Source organism: Centroberyx affinis, unplaced genomic scaffold (assembly GCF_046629955.1).
Source record: "Centroberyx affinis isolate AG114_WGS23_722 - 3 ecotype Tasmania unplaced genomic scaffold, CSIRO-AGI_Caff_v1 ptg000584l_1, whole genome shotgun sequence".
In the NCBI taxonomy this organism is placed as follows: Eukaryota; Metazoa; Chordata; class Actinopteri; order Beryciformes; family Berycidae; genus Centroberyx; species Centroberyx affinis.
This window is the reverse complement of record NW_027279224.1, coordinates 37,745-63,796: the sequence shown is the minus strand read 5'-3', so window position 1 is coordinate 63,796 and position 26,052 is coordinate 37,745. Positions and strand designations below refer to the sequence as shown.

General features: G+C 42.1%; 1 protein-coding gene across 1 annotated transcript in view; it reads right to left on the bottom strand.

Annotated features, from left to right (window-relative positions):
- Positions 1-2,528, bottom strand: part of LOC139643367 (transient receptor potential cation channel subfamily M member 1-like) — a 54,427-nt gene extending 51,899 nt beyond the window's left edge. Inside the window, exon 1 of the mRNA XM_071518502.1 lies at positions 2,436-2,528. Coding sequence (XP_071374603.1) covers positions 2,436-2,528 — 93 coding nt within the window. The remainder of the gene's footprint in view (positions 1-2,435) is intronic.
- Between the last annotated feature and the right edge of the window lie 23,524 nt (positions 2,529-26,052).

Sequence of the window (26,052 nt, the reverse complement as noted above, 5' to 3'; positions counted from 1 at the left end):
AACCACTGGTGTGTTGTATTTTAAAAGCTTGTTATATTATCCATTGTGTCAAATCTCCATCTCAAAAGTAACTAAAGCTGTCAAATAAATGTAGTGGAGTAGAAAGTACAATATTTCCCTCTGAAATGTAGTGGAGTGGAAGTATAAAGTAGCATCAAATGGAAATACTCAAGTAAAGTACAAGGAGGAGGATGGATTACCGAGGAATGATCCATTTCACATGTGAACCATCATGACTGAATATCAAAAATGAAATTCTGTAAAAAATCCCTATTTATTTTATACCTGAGCGATATTACATATCAAATATCCGATGAGACGTGGCTTCAGTTTGGTTTTCAGGTCAGCAGTTTGTGTTTGAGTTCACTCAGGCGCTTCTCACTCCGCATTTGAAGTGAAGGCAAAATCCCCTAAAACCTGCCTGATTAAATTATGCTGTGATCAGGGATCGCAACAGGCAGAAATCCAGAAACGTGGCTACACACACACACACACACACACACACACACACACAGCTAATCAATATTAAGTACAGAAACTGATTGAAGCTGAATCAGTCTCAAATCAAATCAAAAGAGAAATAGAGAACTTTTCGTTGACGTGTGCACAGTCTTAACACTCCATCTGTTGTGTTTTCATCTGCAGATGTACAGTGTGTGCTGTTATGGAGAATGTTGTTGGAACAGGAAATAAACTTCAGTCATTTGTTTCAGTTTCACTTCTCACACAGTTACTGCCTTTTCAGACGCACAGGGTCAGACCCTGCCTTCAAGAACTACTGACCCTAAAGAATCTTTTTGTTTTTGTACAGTTGTATTTTCAGTGGAGAGAGATTTAGTGTCTCATGGTCTAACTGCTGTTCAGAGGCTTTTCCATCCTGCAAATAATAAAATCCTGAGGAAAGCACTGAATACTTGGCATGAAAATGGTCAAATTTAAAGACATTGAGTATTGGCCCAAAGATCGGTATCTGTTCGGCCTTCAAAAATCCATATCCGTCAATCCCCAGAATCAGCAGTCCTTCCTCCTCGCTGACAAAACAAAGAAAAAAAGCTGCAAATGTCTGTGCAGCTGTAGGCTGTTTGAATGCTACGGAATGGGGAAAAGATAACTAATACACCAAGCACAGAGATGAAGTACGGAGCCCGGGAGCGGCCATCGGGAGAAAAATAATTTATGTCGTGGCCACGATTTACTGTAACGTGCACGATATGCAATTCGAGCTCTCGTTTTCTTTTTTTTGCCAAAACGTGCCAAATGATAATTTATATCGAGGGAACGAATTGTATCTCGTGCGCACGAATGGACTAAAACCTGCACACGTTACAGTAAATCGTGGACTCAATATACCTTTTTTTCTCTCCCAATGGACACTCCTGGGCTCCGTAATGAAGAGCCGATATTACAATCTCTGATTTTGTTGGCATTCCTCCAACATGGTGGCGTGTTGGTGTGTGCTCTAACATTTTACAGTTCAGGCATTTAGCTGACCCTTCTATCAGTGTGACTCTGGGGTTTGGGGTTTTCTTCAAGAACTGTTTGACAGCACACACAGCTGTTAACGGGTACAGACACGCTGTTGTCAGGATTGAACCTGTGACCTGTCAGATACTGGACAGTGCTCTGTGTCAGGCTGGTATTCCTCAACCATGAACCATAGAAACCAGAAGGTTCCCACTGTGGACCGGATGTAAGATTCCAGGACTTTACATGACTAAGTCGGAGCGCTTCCGTGAGCTAAGACTGTTCTTCCTTCCTGGTTTGTTAAAGTTGCTTTCCAGTCTGGTTTCCAATCCAATTGGGCTATAAAAACATCAATGAATATAGGAAACAAGCTGCAAAAAACTTTCTGCTATGATCCTTAAAAGTGACCCATTTGGAAAATTCCCTGACATTCCCCTGAGAATTTATCAAATCCTCTGACTTTCCCAGTCTGGAATACAGGGAGCGTATCTATGTTCCTAGAGTCCTAAGTTCCCAAGGTCCTATGTTCCCCAGTTCAATATTCTGTTAACACACATTAACCCTCCTACTGTGTTTGGGTCAAATTTGATCCGTTTCAAGTTAAAATATTTCATAAATATTATCCAGTTTTTTTTATTGGAACAAGGCTTCAAAACAGCTATATAAACACAACAAAACCAATGGTTATCATTTTATTTGATTTTGAAGGTCTCTAACCCTAACCCTAGAACTGGGGAACATAGGACCCTTTGTCATGTTCCCATTATGTGCCATATAAATCTGGGGAACATAGGACCCTGGGAACATAGGAATGACTCTGAAATACACCTTTCTAAATTCCATGATTCCAAACTTTTAACCTTTGACAATTTCGGGGGAATAATTAAATCCGTGAATTTGCCAGTCACTGGACGGGAGCCCCAGCGTCGCCGGGGTCGGGGGTCGGGGTTAAAGGAGACGGCCGGTCTTACCCTCTGCGATCCGGACGACGCGCTGCGCTTGACGGAGGACCGTTTGACCGAGCCGCTGGTCCCTCTCCGGCCCACGAAGCCTCGGCTCTCCATGTCGATCCTGTTCAGCTCGACTCTCTGTTTCATTCACTCATCGCCCTCCGCTCCGCCAACTTCAGCCTGCATCCCAAACCGGAGCGCAAACCAACACTCAGACTCTGCCGACTCGACTCTGATAACAGCCAGACTTCCAGGACATCCGGTGCTTCAGTCGTCCAAATTGAGTCTCCGTCCCTCCGCCTGCTGATCTCTCCTCTGCGCTCGGTACAAAGACAAATAGGAAATGATGGAGTTGGGACTGAAGCTCAGCAGCAGCAGCTTGACACAGAGACCCCGTCCCTCTTCCTCTGCCTTTCTCTCCGTAATCAGGATTAATGGACATGAGGCTGGGGACAGAGGGCAGTGCTCTTTAATGGATGGAGATTTAATAAATGGTGATTGAAGGTAAATCTACTTTAGGACAACTCCGGCTCCAAAAAGCCTTTCAAACATGCGGGGAGACACAAAGGATATTGTGCATATGGGACGGGGAAGCGCCGCGAGAGACGTTCTACAGATGTTATAAAGAATGGAGTGTAAATGGATTTGCAATATATTGAAGCAAAAAATAAATGGATATATGTAGGAGATTGACCTGTGTACAGTACGGGCCTTTATCCAGGCCCGGCAGCAGCAGATGTTACCAGAGAACACTTCTAAATTACAATAGGACACAATTTATGCAATACGATACACCAATACAATACAGTACAGATCAACCTTCTCCTGTCAAAAACTACAGATACAGAAATTTAAGATTATGCGCTCAACTTTTCATGTGATTTTTGTTGGGGACCAAATATTCTGAGGAGTGTTTTGGGGGGCCTCATTACATGACAAATCCATCCTAAAACACTTTAACACATAAAAACAGCTATTGGTGATCTTTATCCCACTCTTTATCCTCCAGTCATATCTATAAGTCCTGAGGATCAATCTGTTCAATTATATTTAAAGGAAAAATCGCTAAAAACAGCTACTGGTGTTTTTTTCACTCCTGGCTCCATGTAGTAGTTTGTTGTGTTTTTCTTCTTGGTGGATAACTGGCCAATCGTAGACGAGGTGACGTCACCTCCAGATGTTTCCAGCAGCTCCAGTGGAGTTTGATATGAGAAAATGTTTCAGGATGTAAAACCTCAGCGGTAAACGTCAGGTTTTGGTGTCAGTCCCTCAGAATCAAAGAGCGAGGGCTTCTTTCTAGAGCCGCCATTTTGCACCGAGAGACGCTCAACAATCATACAGGGAGAGATCCATCGGAGAAGAGAAGAGAGACCAATTTCTCCATCCACCTCCAATAAAGGGAGACTCTCACTTTTTCTAGACTGGAAAAACTCACTCTGTTGCTCTCGCTCTCTCCACCAACATGTAAAACCCGCAGCTGAACAGAACAAGTGCCTATTTTCTGAAGGTTGACGAAAGGCATTCTGGGAGATGTAGGAAATCACTAACTGCAGCAGAAGTAGACGAGGCAGGTGAAGAGAAAGTGGGTTCACCAAAACAGTAAATGTCAGACTGATGATGTATGACAGTAGAGTATCCATGGGGGATTTTTCCTTTAAAACTTATAGCCCATTACCCCGGCCAGACAACTGAGCACACTGAGGAGTATAAATATCTCGGCACCACCATCGACTCACCTTTAAGACCAATGGTGAGCCCGTGCCGATCGTCTTGTGATTGTCCTATTTATTCTTGTCTGTCCACTGCACAAATGAAGTTCCTCACAGAAAATAAAGTAATTTGAATCTCACAAAGGTGGCTCACTTTTAACCGGGGTAGATCACCATGGTAACTGAAGCCACACAGCTAACCTGCAGCTTCAAGTTCAGGACATCAGATCAGGACATATAAAACCCTCCTCCTGACCAATCAGCTCACTGGAGAAATGGCGTCAACTCTCCTACAGGATCTTCTAGACCTGGGTGCACAGACTGTAAGAAGGGCTCTTCACAGGGAAACAGGGGCCGGATTCACCAATGTGTTCTTAAGATGATTTCTCTAAGAAATGACATAAGAGGAAATTTTAGGAAGTTCTTAAGAAGACTCTTAAGTGCAATTCCTCAATATTTTCTTAGTAACAGTCTCATTTCTTACGAATTTCTTTAATTTTCCTACTTAAGAACTTCTCAAAATAGGGCCTGAATTAATTCTGGTTAATAAACTTTAGGCTTACTGCCATTGAGGCTAGGAGACAAGGCTAGGAGGCTAGGAGACAAGGCTAGGAGGCAACCCAAAGTGCTTCCATCTACAAAACAATTGGGGAAAAACCTATTTAGAGCAACTAGAGCAAAGATTGAAACATTGGTTGCTGTTGGTAACTGTAAAATTTGCAGCTTATTTCCAACAGACATGAGACAGAGGCCTACCTGGCCCTACACCAAATAAAGCTTTACAATAAATGTTCATCTTAATGTTAGGTGTAGGGGAACCTATGAAGACTTTGAACTATAACCTACTTGTCTAAAATGTGTTTAAATATATGATATTAGAGGCTTACCTTTTCACTGTAGGAGTTTTAAGACAGGTGAAGGGCCGTCTGAAAGTTAAGGAAAAAATCAAGAACAAATTTGAGAACTTTCATTTCAAGAATACCATTTATTCTTAGGAAGAAACATAAGAAGGTTAAGAAAATATATATGAACTGTTTTTGAGAATAGCATTTTTTCCTATTTTTTTTCTTAAGACTAAAGTTAAGGAAAAAATGGCACTTAAGAAGATTTTTTTTCTTAAGAAGGTTTTGTGAATCCGGCCCCAGGTTTAGAGACTGTCAGAACCGCTTTGATTTCCCAGATGAATTATCATACCAGCGATATAGCCTCTCCGCTGAGGGACTGGCTGACCTCTGCACTCTGTTAGAGCCTTATATAGCAAACGCAGCTCTGCGGAGCCATGTCATAACTGTGCCGCAGACTGTGTGCGTTGCCTTGCGTTTTTTGGCTACCGGCTCATATCTGCATACTATCAGCGATGTTGAAAATCTCAACGAACATATAGTCTGACTCGCGGTAGTAAGTACGGTAGTTGCCGCTCTCAGAGAACGACTTGATGTGTTTGTAGTGTTTCCAGGCCATTTGCCCACATTTGCCTGACGAAGGTCTCAGTACCGAAACATCGCTTATTTTCTAATAAACTAGTGCAGTGCCCGTTCAGAACAGGCGTAGGCTATCAGTCAGGGAAGAAAGAATACGAGCCCATACAGAGCCTGTACGAGCAGGCGGTCGTGAAACAAGCAACAAAAATCATTGTGGACTCTCAGCATCCTCTTCTCTGAATACGAACCTCTGCCATCAGGAAGAAGACTCCGCGTGCCAAAGTGCAAATCAAACCTCTTGAAGCTCTTGTTTGTTCCAGCCTCCATCAAGCTGCTGAACTCTAATGCTAAATCTTAGTGCAATACAGCAATGTGCAATAAATACACAAGCACTTTAGCACTTAGCACTTTAATTCCTACAGTTTCTTTTTAAGCCGTCGTGTTGTCAATGTCAAATCTTTCGTCTTTAAGATGTTTTTATGTGAAGCAACTGTCCAGCATCGGGTCAAACGCTTCTCATGTTTTGTGATGTTTTTTATGTGAAGCAATGGACCGTAGCACTGTGCCCAGGACAAATTTCCCCTCGGGGACAGTAAAGTTTACTCTACTCTACTAGTCGCTTGCTTTGAGCCCCGCTGCTGCACAGAGCTGTTCGCTTGTTTATTCAAAGTTTATAAATATTGAACGTGTCGCGTGTCCAATCCGACACCGCACGTCCTTGGGTCCCCAGCAATACGCCCGCCAAGTGTGAAGTAGATCGGACGAACGGTTCTCGAGATATGCGAAGGACACACATACAGACAGACAGAGATTCCTTGCTTTATAGTATGATGTTTTAATTGCAAGTATAGACAGTGCGCGAAAAACTCTTCTTATGTTCTGCCGGCTTCCCAGTCCTCTCCTACACACCTGTCTCCTGGTATAGATGTACCAAGAGCCATAGTTTCCCCACTCTGGCTGTAAAAGAGGATCAGACTCCAGAGAGCGATCGGTGGCAACAGACTGAACCCATATTCCTCTCACCGCAGCCCCGGGAACATGAGGCGACTGGGAGTAGAAAATCTTCTCACAGCCTCAATATGCAGGTATGGCATTCACACACAGCACTTGGCACTATAAATGGGTTGGATTATTGTCACACTTATGCCTTTCTCCACCGCTCCCCTTTGACAGGACTCCTTGATGGCATACTGGTGGGAGACGGGGGTTGTGGCTGCCAAAGGTATTTGATGACCTGCTATCCTGACCTCAAATCAGCTTCAGTGTGGCCCAGAGGAAAACCAGGGTCAGGACAGAGATGACCAGATTCAGCTGTCCCAGGGTCCTATGTTCCCCAGATTTATATGGCACATAATGGGAACATGACAAAGGGTCCTATGTTCCCAAGGTCCTATGTTACCCAGCTCTATATAGCACATAATGGGAACCTGAAAAAGATGTTCCCCCAAGAGTTTGAGTCAAGTTTGAGTAAAATTTTATCCACAGGACCACCCAGACTCTTTAATATTCTCTGCCAGGTCAGATTTGACCCGGGACACCACAGATTTTTTTTAGAGACCTTCAAAATCAAATAAAATGATAACCATTGGTTTTGTTGTGTTTATATAGCTGTTTAGAAGCCTTGTTCCAATAAAAAAACTGGATAATATTTATGAAATATTTTAACTTGAAACAGGTCAAATTTGACCCGAACACAATAGCAGGGTTAATTTGTGTTAACAGAATATTGAACTGGGGAACTTAGGACCCTGGGAACATAGGACCCTGGGAACTTAGGACCCTGGGAAAATAGGACCCTGGGAACATAGGACCTTGGGAACATAGGACCCTGGGAACATAGGACCCTGGGAAAATAGGACCCTGGGAACATAGGACCCTGGGAACTTAGGACCCTGGGAACATAGGACCTTGGGAACATAGGACCCTGGGAACATAGGACCTTGGGAACTTAGGACCCTGGGAACATAGGACTCTGGGAACTTAGGACCCTGGGAACATAGGACCTTGGCAACTTAGGACCCTGGGAACATAGGACCTTGGGAACATAGGACCCTGGGAACATAGGACCCTGGGAACATAGGACCCTGGGAACTTAGGACCCTGGGAACATAGGACCTTGGGAACATAGGACCCTGGGAACATAGGACCTTGGGAACTTAGGACCCTGGGAACATAGGACTCTGGGAACTTAGGACCCTGGGAACATAGGACCCTGGGAACTTAGGACCCTGGGAACATAGGACCCTGGGAACATAGGACCCTGGGAAAATAGGACCCTGGGAACATAGGACCCTGGGAACTTAGGACCCTGGGAACATAGGACCTTGGGAACATAGGACCCTGGGAACATAGGACCTTGGGAACTTAGGACCCTGGGAACATAGGACTCTGGGAACTTAGGACCCTGGGAACATAGGACCTTGGCAACTTAGGACCCTGGGAACATAGGACCTTGGGAACATAGGACCCTGGGAACATAGGACCCTGGGAAAATAGGACCCTGGGAACATAGGACCCTGGGAACTTAGGACCCTGGGAACATAGGACCTTGGGAACATAGGACCCTGGGAACATAGGACCTTGGGAACTTAGGACCCTGGGAACATAGGACCCTGGGAAAATAGGACTCTGGGAACATAGGACCCTGGGAACTTAGGACCCTGGGAACATAGATACGCTCCCCTGCAACCCTTCACCCCCTGATGTTGTTGACCCCATCACACCTGACCAACCCTCTGGCAGGAGAGGCCATCGCAACTCAATTTGTGTCTTGAAAATGAGAATAAAAGAGTTTAACAGTTTACTCAAGTGTTATTGATTCTCTTGTTGCTATAGGAAAACACAAACAAAACGCACTGTATTTATACAAGTCTTTGAAATAATTCCACAAATAATCTAACAGGCCTACCTTCTTTTGGTATTCCAGGTTCTCTATTTCCAATTAATCTTTTTTTATCTGTAGCATTTTTTTTCACCCCTGACAAAATAAAGGCATGACACTGGCACGCAGCAGAGAGACTTCCAGAGTGGGATGGCAGTTTGTAACTTGTAGCATGGTGCATCCTGCATGTTCACTTAAAGATGAATAATGTCAATGCGACTACTCTGTTTAGAGGTTAGTCATTTACTGTGTTGTCAGGTGAAACAATATGAACAACACTCCATCACTGGTTCAGTCAGAGAAACTCAACTCAACATTTTCTTCCTTTCAGAAATTTAATAAAATACAGCTGTTGTCCTGCCAGCTTCACTCCTTACAGTCCTTACAGCTATTTTTATTGTTTTTTTAGTCCAATAAATTGTTGGGTGTTGTTGGTTTTACTGAGATTACCTGGTTGAATAAAGGTCAAATAAAAAAAAAGGATTAAATTTAAAATGACTTGGATGAAGAATCCAGATAAATAACAGGTTGGCTGGTCACATATAAAGCTTAATTAGTAAGGTTATAACCATTATAAATGGTGCAATGTATCTTTTACAATATATCTTTTATTGATAAAAAATATATTATATATAATATTTATTTGTAATCCAAATAATCTAGAATTTATTTGAATATGAATCCTTATTGAATATTTGTAATGGAATGACTGTTTTCCACCATAATGCTTCAGTCTAATCTGAAATATTACTCTCATACCCAACCACTCTGATATTTACAGATGTTTTTATTCCTATTTAATATGAACATTTATGATGAAATACATTAGTTTCCATTTTGGTCCCTCTGTGTTTCAGCCTGTGAGTTTAAATAAGGGCAGTTCCCCATGCTGCAGGATTATAATTGAGTATCACATTAATCCGGCCTGGGTCGATTTTCATGCGGGTTACAGGTTGATTAAAGCTCGCACAGTCACACACATGAAATCACTCGCTCTCCACCGGCTCCTTTTCACGTTCGTCAGCTGAGGATTGAAATTAAATTCAGCAATCAAATAAACACTCACCGACACTAGACTCTAAAAAAAAAAAAAAAAAGATGCAACAAATCCCCGCTGCAGCACGAGTCCTGGAGTCGCAGCGAATACGAATGAGCGGATTTGACCCGGCGCTGCCCCGGGACTCCTGGATCCAATCACACGTGCACACACACAGGCACGGGCCCAGGCACACACACACACACACACACACACACACACACACACACACACGTTTGCTTTACTGTATTTAGGACCTTTATTTACTTGATTCATTCCCTTCTTTACCCTCTCCACTGCATGCCTAACCCTAACCTAATTAGCACTTATTATAATTTTATGAGTTTTGATATTTCGTGTGCTGTAATTCATCTTTTAATGTTTACCTTTTAATGGGGGTGAAGGGACAAGAAGAAGAAGAAGGAGAAAGCCTTTTTATGCTGAAATCGAAATGGGAACCAAAAGATGATGATCTTCCAGGTGTAGTGTGAAGACTAATGGAGGCAGATAATGAAGCAGGTTGGGGGTGAACTGTTGGAGGGACAAGCCACATTTTACAAGACAGGAGGAGGAAGCTTTACGGGAACTGATGCTGAATACGGATATTGTGATTAAACAAGGGGACAAGGGGAGTGTCACTGTGATTAAGACAACTGAATGATGAGGAGTGTCCCACTACTATAACTGGAGAGCGGTTTGTGTGTTTGTGTGTCTCACCATGGAGGAGAGGAGAGGAGAGGAGAGGAGAGGAGGAGACAAGGACAGGAGAGGAGAGGAGAGAGGAGGAGAGGAGGAGACAAGGACAGGAGAGGAGAGGAGAGGATAGGAGAGGAGGGAGGAGACAAGGACAGGAGAGGAGAGGAGAGGAGGGAGGAGACAAGGACAGGAGAGGAGAGGAGAGAGGAGGAGACAAGGGGAGGAGACAAGGAGAGGAGAGGATAGGAGAGGAGGGAGGAGACAAGGACAGGAGAGGAGAGGAGAGGAGAGGAGAGGAGGAGGAGACAAGGACAGGAGAGGAGAGAGGAGGAGACAAAGAGAGGAAAGGAGGAGACAAGGACAGGAGAGGAGAGGAGGGGAGGGGAGGAGAGGAGAGGAGAGGAGACAAGGAGAGGAGAGGAGGAGAGGGGAGAGGAGACAAGGAACCTTTTTGTTTGTTTTTATTTCTTTTTTTGGTGCCGTGTGTTTGTGACAATTTTGCTTTTGTTTCCATCATAGGTTACTGCTATTTATTCTTTTATGTGTGAGTCATTTCATTTATTTTCTGATCTTTATATTTGGCTTATATGGCTTTTTCTTGTCGATACTGTGTGATTTCAAATTGTCCTTTTATTGTTGTTTTTGTGTGAACCCCAGGAAGACTAGCGACCACTTTGTGGAAGCTAATGTGGATCCAAATAAAGAATAAAGAATACTGAAACTCCAAGAGGGCTACAGGCAGTATGGGGTGTTTTGAGAAATACCCAGAAGAGGGCAGGACAGATGAGGACATTTTGGAACTATTAGCTTTGAGTCAATAAGGAGTATTATTTACAAATGAAAGGAACAGCAATGGGTAAAAGGTTTGCACCAGCCTATGCTGATATTTACATGGCAGATTGGGAGGAATCCGTTTTTCCTAATTGTAAGAAGTTGCCCACAAATTATTTGAGATATTTGTATGATATCTGGGGGGTATGGGAGGGAACAAAGGGAGAAGTTGTTGTAATTTAAATTCACCTAACCCTCTGCCTTGGTTGGGAGTCTGCATGGGGAAAATGCCCAGACAGGCATTTGAACCCTAACCCTAAGCCCTATTCATTGTTCAGTAAGCCAGATCCTAAAAGTTAAACCCTAACCCTAGCTGTGGTTCAGTTTATTTAACAGAGACCATTCACAACACAGTAGCTGTGCCAGAGTTAGCTAGATAACTAATTTACAACATTAATTTACAAGGGGAAATCAAAAAGATCTTGAATGATTTACTCTACATGTTTTTAATATATCAATCAAGATCTAACCCTAACCCTATTTAAATTAACCCTATTTGAAACCAGAGGAACCTTATTTCATGTCCATTTTCTTACCCAGCATGTGGACTTTCTTAGTCATCAACATTAATTTAAAACATTAAAACAATACAGTTAACAAACCCATCAGCAATTCATCACATAGGACAGCTGCATACCAAATATACATAACATACTTTCCATGCTGATAAACAGTTGATTCCGCACAAAGGTTGTTTTAAGTGTTGTAGTCAGGGTTAGGGTTCCTTGCTGTGTTAACAAAAGCCGACTAGGGTTAGGGTTAGGGTTAACCCGACTCTAATGTTAAGTATTGGCCCTGCCTGGGTTCCTAAATAGGGGGAAAACTAAAATACACAAAGTTAAGTTTAGCTCGTAAGGCACAGGTTTGATGAGTTATTTCCTTTTACATCTAAGAGCTAAAAAAAGAGATGTTACCTTAAAAGCCAATTGAGGCTGAATACACCAGGAAGATTAATCTCTGAGAAGATGTAAACTTAGTCTGAAAATGTAGATTATTCTGAGGTACACTACTGATGCGGTGTCCTGAAAGTCTGATAATAAAGCTCTTAAGACCTGTACAGTTGACACAAACTACAAAAATATAAGTTTATGACAAAGCTGTGGAATAATAAGTGTTTTGCCTTTGGCTCTGCAAAGTCAGTGGACTGTCGCAGGGAGAGGCACCCTGACATTTTATTTACCCATTATTTCACCAGGCAGGTCACTCAAGAACAAATTCTTATATCAACGGACGGCCTGGCCAGAGGTTCGGGGATAAAATAAAACTCAACATTAAGGGACAAAACAGACCGACAACATTAAGCAACAAACATTAATGGACAGCAAAACAAAAGGAGAGAGGGGAGCAAGGGAAAAAATGTAACCCTAACCCTGTAAATGTAACCCTAACCCTGTAAATGTAACCCTAACCCTAACCTCACCCCTTAGTAGTGAGGAGTGGCTCAATCTTCTCACTTCAGAGGATTTTACTCATCTTTCTATTCTATTGAAATACTTTTGAGTGTAAAGAGATGATTGTGGGAGCTGAGGTTTGAAAAAATCACAATTTAAATATTTTTTTCTCAATAATTCAAATTAACTTCACTATTTTGTTTGACCAACAGTAGAAGACTGTGTTTAAACTGGTCAGCTAGCATGTGTGAATGTCTGTAAGTGTGATGCAGGGCATTAATGAAGAAAAATAAAAGTGCATGCATGCTCAGTCAACTTTCCCTGGAACAATCATAAAGAGGGGTGGGTACACATCTTTGGCAGTGATATTAATTTAAATGCATCACATTAATCTACACATGTATGTTTAGAGAATATACTGCTGTAGAGACCAGGCATTGTATGGTTGACAAGTAAAGTTAAATAAAGCAGTATATGTGAAAATATACTCTCTGTCAAGCTGTCCAGGGACATTTTACTAAAGCCAATATAAGACAAGACACAATAAAACGTGTCACAACTTCAAAATATTGGATTCTTACAGGAGGAACTGTAGTTTTCTCCTGGTTCACAGTCATTTTTACTGAGAAAATAACAAAAGTATGTCCTGATTCCATTTAGAAAAGCACATGGTGGATAAACATGTTACACAGAAAATATTTTACTCATGTAGCCCAAGTTAAATTGGTCCACTAAAACTGCCAAAGACATTTACATTTTTGGGGAACATTATATTTCTGTGAAAGTGAACCCTAACAAACTGTTCCAGGTTTGGGCGACCATGTGACAGACACCGCAGCAGCTGACTTCACTGATGAGTTCTTCCTCTCTAATCAGTGAAATCAGCTGCTGCAGAAATGTGTGTAGATTCATTTCAGTCAGATAGTAAAGTAAGATGTCCAAAAAATAAAAACAAAATCAACTGGTAAAGAAAAAAAAGGAGGATTCAATGTTAAATCCAGTGGATGTTTTTATTTTGTGGACAGCTGCTGCAGGCTGTCGGCTCTCTGTGGCACATGCTTCCTAATCCTGCTCAGGTGTCAATCATTTTCTCAGTTTCAGTCCGTTTTGCTTGTCCTGTCAATTAAGCTGTAGCAGAGCAGGTGTTGTTGTTCAGTTAACTGAGTCCTCATTGGTTGGTGGAAGCCCCTCCCCTTCCTCTTTAAAAGAGGAAGTGAAGAGCCGGTCTGCTGGCTGCTCTGCCTTCCTCTCACCTGGAAGGCCGCATGCCAGCTAGAAACTTTTAGACCTTTAAAAGCTGAATCAGAGGTTTGTGTTGTACACAGATGGTACACACACGGTTTTTTTCCTTTAGAGAAAGAAGTTCTGCTTGGTTGGTACTTTGAATCTTCTCTATAAAAACAAAATCTGCTGCAAAGGGGTTTTGTTTGTGGAGCAGCAGACGAGACGAGCTGAAACCCTGTCAGCTGTGTGTGTGTGGGTGTGATGCAAGTCTTTTACGCCCCACTAGACACACCATTTTTCTTAAAACCCCATGGAACAGCATCTTTACTTCCTTGATGGGATGTATTTCCTTTGCAACAGGATGTTGGGGCGGGACATAACAGTCAGGGATCATACAAAAGTCTAAACCAATGGGATATCAGAGTCAGGAAGAGAAGGGCAGTTTCATTTGATCGGAGCGTCGGGACTGTTCAAAAATGTCATGTGGAATTTTTATTTACGCCTACTAGTGCAGCATGATCCTGTTTTCCAGGAAGTGATTTTGTTTCAAATCTGTCTCAGGATCAGAATAAAGTTCTTCATGATGTTTTGTGCAGATGAATGTAGTTTAGTTCAAAGTTGCATTGAATGAGTTCAACTGAATGAATGTGAAGACTGAGTCGTCACAATACTGGCTTTCCAGTTCAAATGCTGAAAACTGGACCCTGATTGGATGGATTTCAGTCCTCCTTTAGGGAGGGAGCCAATCAGGACGGAGTCCAGCTGTGATGCGTTTCCTGGAGTTAGACTGAAACTGCCTGGGGAAAGATGGGGTTTTTGAAAATGCAACAACTTTAAAAAAATGAAATATTAACACTGTCTCCATTAAACATCTTTAATCATGTATATAAATGGAGGGGAAACATGCCATAATTCTTAATATAGAACTTTTTTTTTTTTTTTTTTTTAAATGACTAGAGGCATTGTTCATTTAGTAGAAAAATGTCTTTCCATGTGTGGCTGTTACAGCAAAGGCCAACCTGGCAGCCCCTCCTGGCTCCATGACACTACAGTTACAGAATGAAGTCTGCTGTGTGTCAGTGGACACGGCATCAGCTACACTGTGGGAGAAAAGGCTCTGCTGTTAAAGATGGTAAGCAGCACCATCTAGTGGGACAGAGGCTCTAGCCCAAATACTGAACTAGGCACTGAACATGAGTTGTTGGTACACTGCTGCAATCATTTGAAGCTTTACATCCACACATTGAAGTGTTTGGGTTAACCTATAATTGTATTCTTTTTTTTTTAATCCAATGAGGAGCGAGGCACAGAAGTAGTATAATACTGACACTTTCCTCTGTGAACGAGCATGCAGAGGCCCCGCCCTAGCATCAATATCAACGGACTTTGGAAAAGATAAAGTTAACTTATTCTTCTCTTGCGCTCCCTGCTTTACCATTGTTAGAAATCTTTGCAAGGCAATTGAGTATTTTTGGGCTTTTTTTTTTTAATGTAAATCGTCTTTTTGTTCCACGATGTCTTTAATAGATCTGTCCAGTTCGTTTTCCACAGTCTGCCGAATAGATTGAGCCGGTTGTCTTAAAAGATTTAACTGCTGTTGAGGCACTAGAAACATTTTCTGAGCATGCTCCATGATCTTCTACCCCCGTCTTGATGCAATAAGATTCGATATAAAACGGCACAGCTTTTTTTCTTAACTTTTGATAGTGTCTTCGTTAAAGGAATTTTCCCTTTAAAACATTGAAAGCTATTTCACACAATGTCAAAATAAAGTCTGTAGAAGCAGATTGAATAAGCTTTTTCTGAGCGGGCGACACTTTATGTAATGATCGTAATAAAGACAAATTTCTTCTTATACATTCTGATATGTTGCATATTTGCTTTTAGGCGTGTAGAGAGCAAATCTGTTCTGAGATGTAAATGATCTGGGGTCTTGGCTTTATAATGGACTTCATTTATATAGCGCTTTTCTAGTCTACCAACCACTCAAAGCACTTTACACTTGTAGCATCTTCAAAACATTCCATAAAATATTTACTTTTACCAGGAAACATTTGTCTAGCCATAAGAAAAACCTGATATTTATCTCTAGGATTTTTAAATAGAATTAGATAATTGGTATTCAAATTAATTGTTCTGCTAACTTTCCCTTGAAAAGAAATTCTGTACTAAATACAGCTCAAATTCCTATGATGCACATACTTAACTCATTTTGCACTTAAACATTATTGCTAGCATCATTCATCAAATCATCAATAATTAACAGGTTGTTTTTATGTACAGGTAGCAAAGACTCATCACACAGAGAAACAGGCAAACCTTCAACAAAATTCACATTTCTAATTTTCAACAAGTCATAACGGTTGTCAACATGAATAGATATAAACAATGTTTTTAGACAAGAGTTTGTCTGCATTTTCAATTTAACATTTTTACAAAAGTCTTTCCGCTGTTTGACGGGCCTGATACAATTAGACTAAAAGGATGTTGTAGTCTAAAATCAAATTCGGTAATTTCTTTAACAGCCATTTCAGAAACCATAAGGCAATGTTGTAAAATCTGGAAACACCCTACGCTTCGTATACACCACCTGAAGTCGTTTTTCAATTGAAGTGTTTTTAAGCTGAAAGGGCTTTTTATTTCTCACGATCGTGTCGGTTTTTGTCATTTTGAGTTCTTTCATCATGATCGTCATGGGACACAAACTGTTTAACTAAATCTACAAGGGTGTCATGCCTGACAACAGGCATTTCAGGCATTTAGAGTGATACCCTTGCATTTCAACTGGGTTTTGTTGTGCAGTGTCTGATACACATAACATTTTGGGCCGCCTGACACAAACTCCACAATGTAGTCATCCTCTCCGGTATCCCCATTAATCTCATCAGTTAGGTCACCTAAAAACGGCCCCAACTCTGGAACCCAGTCTCCTTCCTTGGACACAAACACCACACTGTCTGTATCGGAACAGATGCATCTCTCCCCTAGTTTGTCCATTAAATCCTACAACATGAGTCGAGCGTATGCAGTTGTCATGGCCCCGATAAAGATGTTTATGTCTTTGGTTTTAGCTGCCTGTGCATTTGCATATCGCCACTGAACAATCGCTACATGATCAGACACAAATGCAAATTGTCTAACATCATATTGATCTCCAAACATGTAACAGGCAAATTGTTCAGGATCAGAGAGATATAAAGAACAGCTTTCATCAGAATACTAACTCCTTCTCTAGGTCAGGGACACGACCCGACCCCCCCCCCCCCCCAGCTGTGGCATGATGTCATTGGAATGCGTCTCCTTCTCCCCCCCCCCCCCTTCCCCAGGGTTTCGTCTCACTGCATTTAAGGCCCCCCGTTTCATGAGGGGGAAAGTATGGCAAAGAGACCTAACATGGCGGGGTTTATCTGAGAAGTACCTGTGACTACATTCCAAGAATCACCGTTGTGGTTCGCTCCTAAGAAACGTGTCATGTATCTGTGTAGGACCCAGTTGCCTCCTGCAGAACCACTTTCCGGGGAATGGAACCTGGGACCGGATGGGATCCTGGGGTATGTGTTTAATTACACCGTCAGTGAACTCTGTTTTTATCATCTGCCGGTCGGGGAGTCTTTTGGTCCCGACACGGTAAAAACTACGCTCACATCTAACGACTGGGGAGTGTTGAATCTGGTGGTAACACACTGTCTTAAAGTGAAAGACGCTGCTGCAATTTGTGATCTGTGGGACAGATGTGGAAGAAAGAACATTAATGGTGAAGGAGGAGGAGGAAAATAAGGAAAACACTGATCCAAACTCGGCCGGTAACAACGATGAGGAAAAAGGAGGAGTCCGGCAAACAAAAAACGTTCAGAACTGTATGGGAGACTAAGAACATACCTACAGGCAAATGGTACTATCGAGCGAGTTGTTGCGTGAATGCAGAAGATGATCCCGTTGGACGGTTTGTCATCGAGCGTTTTAATTCTGAATGTGGAGTGTTTCAGACCACGTTATGCGTGCCCGTCAAAGCCTGGTTGATCATGTTTGAAGAATGCGCTGCAAGGATTACGTCTCTCTTCCAGCGCGTTGGAATGAGCAAGTGCTTGTGAAAAGGAATCTCTCCTTTCCATAGACACACCCCCTGGACCTTTGTATCCCCGCCCCCCTGTTATCGTTTATAACAGGGTTCTGTGGGGGTTGACGAACACAAAGAAGAAGAAAACCCCCCACAATGTCACTCCCTCCTACACCACAGTTATCCCCGCAGGCCGTGAGCCCGGACAATACTATTGCTTTATCAGCTGAAAACTCAAGAGGCTGAAAACTCATCAACGTCTTATGATTCTGATTCTGACTCTGAACCACTGAGAGATGATCCTGACGGGTTGCTGCCTCGTCTATTTGTGGACACGGTGAAAGCCGTTGTAGTTGTTTTGCTGGGAGCGGTTTTACGCAAATATAGAACTGAGATCTGCCACGAGTGCCGTATTAACCATCCGTTTGTAAAAGAACACTCTTGCTTTGCCGGTAAGCTACCAGAGGGTTTTTACCTAGCCCATTATAGCAAGTTAATAAAAAGACTCTGGACGAAACGTTTTATCCCCTCCCATCCTGCAACTGCTGAAATCGCACAACTTCAACGTATCAGAATCCAGAGTCCGCGGCGTTACAGAGACATTTCTTCATGAACTAAAATCGGCGGTCTGTTTAGAAGACCGACTTGCTGAAGTTTACAATTCGCATATCGGTGAAGACAAAAACAAGCTGGAAAAACTGCAAGAAGTTGTCGAGTTTTGGGAAGGACCTGAATACTCTTCAGCATCAAATTCTGATTCACCACCATTATTGAGGTCTACAGGTTTATCCGGCACTCCGACAGCGGACGGATGGCTGTCTGGTCTATTTCTGGACACGGTAAAAGCCTCAGTAGTTAGTTTGCTGATACCGGTTTTAAGTAAATATAAAACCGAAATCTGCTACGGTTGTCAAATTAACCACGGGAGTCAAAAACATCACGAATGCCTGAAGGAGTTACCCTTTTTTTTTTTATCCAATCCAGACTCTGGACGATTCGCTTTATCCCCTCCATCCAGCGAGTGCTCAAATCGCACAATATCATCGCATCAGATCCCAAAGTCCGTGGCGTTACAGAGACATTTCTTCACCAACTGAAAACAGAGGACTGTGTAGAAGACCGACTTACTGAGATTTACAATTCACATATCGGTGAAGACAAAAACAACCTGAAAATACTGCAAGAAGCTTTCCGGTTTTGGGAAGGACTTGAAAACTCATCTCCTCAGAGAGATGGGTAATCGTGTTTGTAGCTATAGAGGAGTACTTTTTAATTTCAGAGTTACAGGGTCTTATAGTTCGAGTCATTGAAAACAAGGTAAACGATAGGCCTAGCAGAGAGGTTAAAGTAACTAGACTAGAAGAGATTACAGAAATTGTACGGGAGCAGTCTCAATACACACCATGGGAACTGCTTGTACAAACAACATCACGCTTATGTGAAAATTCAGTATCTGAGAGGTTTTGTAAAATTGTTGAAAACATGCTCCTGCATTCCTCAAAAATGAATGTGTTCCATCTAATTACTATTTACGCGTTGTTTATTGACGCTGTGTGTCATTGCTTAAAAAACAAGCAGGCTGTGAACACCATGCATGAATTGCAAATATTGCACAATGTTGTTCGCCGTAAACTCGGATCCGCGGTTTTGATTCATGCTTTAAAGGTGATCAAACATACATAACCCGATGACCGCGTAATGCAGGGGTCGGCAAGTACGTTTGGCCTCGGGCCAAATTTTTTCCAAGTAACTGAATGGTGGGCCAAAACATATCTTGGACAGAACCTTTTTTTCTACCAAACAAAACTTTTTTTTTTCCTAATCTATACTATTATATATTGTACAAAAGAGTAATTTAAGAAAGTTATTTGTTTAAAATAAAATAACTTGAATTTGCTACAGACTGTTATTAGTGTGTTATTACTGCTTTGTCTCCTGCTCCACTCTGTGGCTGCGTTATAAAACAGCTTATAATAGTAACCTGCTGATAATGTGACTGCTGTCTTTAATCACCGACAGACTGTCTTTTAAGACATGAATGTGTGTAAATCTCATATTTCCCCTCTCCACACAGTTAATAATAAATGTGTATCATTTCCATTTTGAAAATGACTACTTCTTTGAGCCTAACTAATGTATTGTAGTAATTATTTTATGGACTCAGGATTGGATATCCGACGTACGTTACTCTCGCGTTACATCGTTACCCGCGTTATTGTGCGGGAGGTTACATTGTGTGCACAGAGACATTAGCAAAACATTGATAGCTAGCAAGACAAAATGTCACTGTCAAAAGCAATGAAAAGAAAAGTTGACAGCGAAGGTAGGACGTACAAAGAAGAATGGAAAGACAAGTATGCATTCATCTTACCTGATTTTATTAACGCCAAACCAGTCTGTCTAATCTGCAACGAAGTTGTTGCAGTTTGCAAGGAATACAATATACGACGGCACCACGACACAAAGCATGGCAAGATCAGAGATTTTCAGTGTCATCTGGCGGGCCAGATACTATTACAGGCGGGCCAGTTTTGGCCCGCGGGCCGCTAGTTGCCAACCACTGGCGTAATGTGTTTGATGTGTATGTAATGTTCAATGTGTTTGTAGTTTCAGAATGATTTTGTTTCTAGTTTGAATTTTTTTTTTTTATGTTTTAATGTTTGATTCTTTTTTGTTTGTTTTTACTCATATCACTCTGTGTTTGTATCTGGAAAAAGAAAAAAAAAAATTAGATTGTAGTATGTAGTGTTTGTAGTTTCTGAATGATTTGTTTCAAGTTGTGTAATCACCCTCTGAATACCATTTTTTCACAATGCGACGTAATTCTCAGAGACAGACTGATTTCTCAGGCCAGCGCCACTCATCCGTACAAACTTTTCAGAAGATACGCTAAAAAGTCAGTTTAGCGCGGGGTTATTTTACAAAGACACAGCAGGCGCTATGGACTCTGTAGTGATTAATAACGGGCCTAATAAAGGAGCTGTTCAGAGAGGTCGATTCAGCGCAGACTCTAGAGAGTTTCACTTGCTGGGCCCCCTTCACGCCGACATATTTTTCTGCGAGAGGTTACTTTTGAACTCTGTGGATTTGAGAATTAAGCTGACCCGGGGAAGCGACGCCTTCTGCCTCATGGCGGGCGCCAACGCCGATTACCGTTTAAAAATACTCGGGGCTTCCCTGTTTGTCAAGAAAGCCACAGTCTCCCCCGCCGTGCGTTTAGGTCATTCGGCAGCCCTGCTAAAAGGTAACGCTCTGTACCCGTTGTCGCGTATTAATGTGAAAACATACTCCATCCCCCAGAATTCCAGAATATGTAATCAAGAGAATCTATTTCTGGGGACCATGCCCAAGTACCTAGTACTCGGAATGGTTAACCACGAAGCCTTTACGGGGAGAAATGACTTGTCACCTTTTAACTTTATTCATAACGATGTGGAATACATGGCCCTCTGTCAGGACGGCAGACAGGTCCCCGCCAAAGCTTTCCAGCCACAATTTAACAACAACCAGTCGGTCAGAGAGTTTTACAATATGTTTACAGCCACGGGGAGACATCTTAAAGACTTACCTCTCTGTATTAACCGAGAGGATTTTCAACAGGGATACGCCTTATTTGTTTTTAATCTAAATCCCGAAGAAGACAGCAACGCTTTATCACCCGTTCCCAGCGGAAATCTAAGACTGGAAATGAGATTCAGAGTCCCCTTACCTCATATGACCACGCTCATCGTGTACGCCTGTTACGATTCTATTTTGGAGATAAACTCCAAACGACAAGTGATGGTAGATTACTGCTAAACCTGACTCTAATATGAATAATCATCAATTGGAAGGCCTCTTGCGTCATTTACTGGGAGATACATTCTGCGGCGTATGGGCCTCCAATGAATTACCGTTACTGCGGAGGACGTTTAGGCCTCCGGTCTATTTTATAGTGAACACGGACCCCCGTCATCGACCCGGACAGCACTGGCTCGCCCTGACTCTGGAGGAAGACGGCGAGGCTACTTTTTTTGACTCTTTTGGATTTCCCCGATTATCCCCATTACCCTAAAAGTATCTTACAATTTTTGGATTTCAATTCCATAAATTCAATTTTCTACCACGAGAGAGAGCTTCAACACCCTCTATCAGTGGTTTGTGGGGAACATTGCGTTTATTATTTATGTCACAGGGCCAGCGGCCTGTCCTACGAACGTGTGTTATCTCTGTATCAAGATGATTCGATAAAAAATTATGTCATGGTATCAGATTTTGTGAAAAGATATAGACGATGTGTAAGGAATCAGCGCGCAGGGTCCTTTAACCATGCCTCTTGTTCTTTAAAATTTAACGAGTCATTTTTGATTTGATTTTAGATTTAGAGTGTCACAATTAAGTGTCACAAAAAAAAAAAAAAAAATGTAGTACTTTACTAAAAATGAAATGTTCTTTATCCTTAAAAATATGTACTTGAAACAATATTGGAAAAATGAATACGCTGACGTTTGTCTTTATTGAAGAAAAAAAGTTGAATTGAAATTTGCAACCAACGAGGGGAAAGTTCAATATTCCTCTTTTTCTCTCCGACGGTCTCTGAATCTTCTGAGACATCTCGGCTAATAGACCAGCGTGGAGAAAGTACAATATTCCTCTTTTCCTTCTTTTTCAGTCCGACGACGGATTCAGAACCGTCTAGGTCCGAATCTTCCGAGAGGTCTTTGAGCTTTAGGATATATTGACGTGCTTGAGTATTAGTCACGGTTGAAAGAGGTATTTTCAGATCAGACAACGCCTTCAGAAACACATCCCAACCTATAGGTTTGGTTTTACGGGGCGGATGTTTTATGGGTGGATGTTAAATGTTTCATTAAATCCAACATGTGCGATCCTCTGACGGGGATATCTCTGTAGACAAATTCACCGTCCTTGTTCCATCCGGTCGCTCCTTTTGACTCTAATATTTTGCGCATAATATAGTCCGTATTCTTTTGAAAACGAGGATTAACGTTCCCGAGTACTTCGTTAAAGATATCTCGGTGAGATTCAGTTTCAGTCAGATTCGATTCAGTCTCTTTAGGAAGGCTAAGGGTAATTTCTCTAGTTTCACCTTCCTTTTGTTTTTGGAGATTAAGATATTTTTGTAGGCGCATGTTATATTTTTTTAATTTTCTCATCGGGTAAAAATCCTTTTTGATTAAGAATCTCTCTCATTTTCTCATCCAGCTCATTTTCTGCCTTTTGTCTGATATTTTCAGAACTCTTTTGCGTTTCCTGTAGACGGTTTAGATGCTCGGGAGAGATCATATACATTTTCTGCATTTTCTTTTTAGGATCTGGGAATGAGTCCGCTGACGAGTTGACCCACAAACGGTAAAACAGAAGTGAGCAGAGGCATCAAAAATCCCCCTTTTTGAGTCAATAATTGTCGTTTCTTGCTTAGGCCGGTGTTTTTATTTGCCATCAGTCTGATGTGTTTCTTGTGTCGTTTTAGTTTTTTGTATTGACAACCGGTGAGGGGGATGTTTCCTTTCAAAAGATTATGGCTGATTTCACATAAAGCCTGTATGACGTCGGTAGGGCATCCTTCTATAGTGGATTTGCGTCGGCTCGGAGAGCTGTTGGCCAGCTTTCTCAGCAGCGGGAGGTTTCTTTTCAAACGTACAGACATCTTATTTTTTCTTCTTAGGCAAATACACGCAGGAGGGTTCTCCGGGTAGTAGACCCGTTCTTAGTCTAAACTGTTCTGGACAGGCAGGAGTCGAGTCTAACATTAAATAACCAAAAGGCTTTTTGTCGGGGATATATCTGATGAGCCAAGATATTCATCTGTAACTTGTCACGAGGATTTTTAAACAAGATGAGGTAATTACTGTTTAAGCTGATGGTGCGGCTGTATTTACCTCGGTGAAAAATATTCCGAGTCAAAAACATGACGCTCATATTTCTGTGATGTCTATACTGTGTAAAGATTTTTACAATTTCAGGATGGTCATTCGCTTGAAAAATATCATCGTCCAAAATAACCAGGTGTGATTTTGCAGAGGGAAAAAGTTGTTCATCTTCAAAAGAATCAGGTAGTCCGTGAACAAACGTAATCTTTTTATTCAGTTTTTGTAATTCAGCATACATGGGTTGAAACGATGTATAAATCCATACAATGTTTTCAGGTACTGAATCCATCACATCAGTTTTCCAGTACATTTTTTACAAAAAGTTTTTCCACTACCGCTGGGTCCCACTATCAGACAGGAAAAAGGTAACCGTAGCCCATGATCATAATCAGTTTCTTGTATTACACCAAGGTGTGACATCTTTATTTACAAAATTGATCAGGGGTTAATAACCAGAAGTTAATAACCAAAGGGTACAGTTCGACCGTGGGATAAGAGTCGCCTCTTGTCATACACCACTCTAAACTTTTTGTGAACTGAAGAGTTTTTTTAGATGAAACCCCTGTTTATAGCGCACAATGTTATGCTGCGGGGCCGTTATCACATCCTGTCTAGAGTTTTCGATGTAACCTTCTACCAACTCTTTAATGCTGTCAAAGTTGACCCGTTCTCTACACTCGTGAGTCTGAGTGATGCCCTTCGCTCGCAGCACTACTTTGTTGTTTCTGGTTTGATAAGCATAACTTTTGGGTCCCGCCGCCACAAATTCCTGTATGCTGTCACCTTCTAACTCGTCCGTCAGCTCCCCCAGATAATGACCCAGTTCAAGTTGCGTCTCCCCCGGTTTTGTGACATAGACCAGACTATCCGTATCGTAGTACAGAACCCTGTCTTGGAGCGGTTCCATAAAACTGTACAGCTTGAGACGCCCGTAAGCGGTGGTGAAAGCCGCTATGAAGACGTTATTAGCCTTGTTCGGGGGTGCTACACCGCGTTCACTGTGACACCACTGAAGCAGAGCCGTTTTGCCGTTGAGGAAAGTGAAGTACTTGACCGTGTATGTTTCTGAAAACATGATCTGGAAAAACTCATGAGGCTCTTTGACTAGCTGGGTTTGGGGCAGATTACTTCTCTGTGCTAACTTTCCCCAAAAGCTGTTGAGACAGAGTTTAGACACTTGTCTTTTGGCAGGGTTTGATGCTATTTTAGAAGGGTCTAACCAAATGCCCTGATTTGCGTGATAGTCCCTGATGTATTTTTCTCTGCTTTCTTGATTTTTCAACGCTTCGACGGGGTAGCCTGAAGCTTCCTGCTTTCCCTTGAGAAAAGTGTGAATGTATTCGACAAATATACAACTGCTACGCTTCTTAAAGTCCCACACCTCTGTGATTTTAGCAACCCTATAACCCGTCTCTATGGCCTTGTTAAATTCAGGAGTAACCCAGACCCCCGTCAACGCTCTAGCCTCATCGTTATGTGCACAAGGACCCTCTAACCCTAACCCTTCGGCGCACGTACGACAGAGAGTAAACACTAGTTTACCTTTTCCTGTTTTGTACGGTAACACGGGGAAAAACAATCCTCTCGGAGGGTAGACAACGGCCCTGATTAATCCGAAGTAAGCCTGAGGCTCTTTGAAATCTTTGTAGATTATTTCGGGGTGTCCTAGAGGGTAAGGATACTTACAGTTTACATAGGGGTAGAGGGAAGTCACGTCTACGTACTGTACAGTTTCATCAGAAGCGGCTGTGTACCTGAGCTGTACGGCGCACCTCCGTACAAAGCCTCTCGGGGTGAGAGAGGCTGAGGAGCGTCGTATTGTTTTAGAAAATCCTGCAACCCCTGATCTGATTTTTTCATCTCGGTCCAGACGTGTTCTCTCATCACTACCACTTTTACACCGTGCACGGGTTGTAGCGTTTGTAATTTTACCTCGCAGGCCTCGTGCAAAGCGTAACTAGTATGTGTCAGAGGGCTAACGTCATGAGACGGAAAACAGGTGGGACAACCGTGGTAAAAACACCCCAGAAACTCCCAGACCCATTTTTCACCGTTAATTTCAGCATATCCGTCTACAAAATACGTTCCTAGTTGTTTTTCTCCGAGATTCAGCGTGTTGAATAAAAATGTTATCTGTGGACATGACCCACTCTAACCACTGGATGCTGGCGCTTGAATATGTTTTAAATTGTTGTCTGTAGTCGTAGGGTGAGGGTATGGCGATGGTATGAGGTTCTAAGAAATTGGTGACAAAAACTTTCATGCACGCTGAGGCGATGGTCACGCAGCTGAAAGGGTCTACTTTTGTCTCTTTAATGTACTCTTTCCTAAATATCAAGCAAGCCTGCTTGAGGATGTCTGTCATTTTCACAGTAAAGTTTAGCTTCCTTCTGAAAATCAAAAGTCCCATGAAGAGCCGTAGTATTGTACCAGGCGTCAAATTCCTGTTTTTGTTTTTCAGTCATTTGGTCTACTCCGTAAAGCTCACGAGGGGGGTAGGGGCCCACGTAATTTAAATT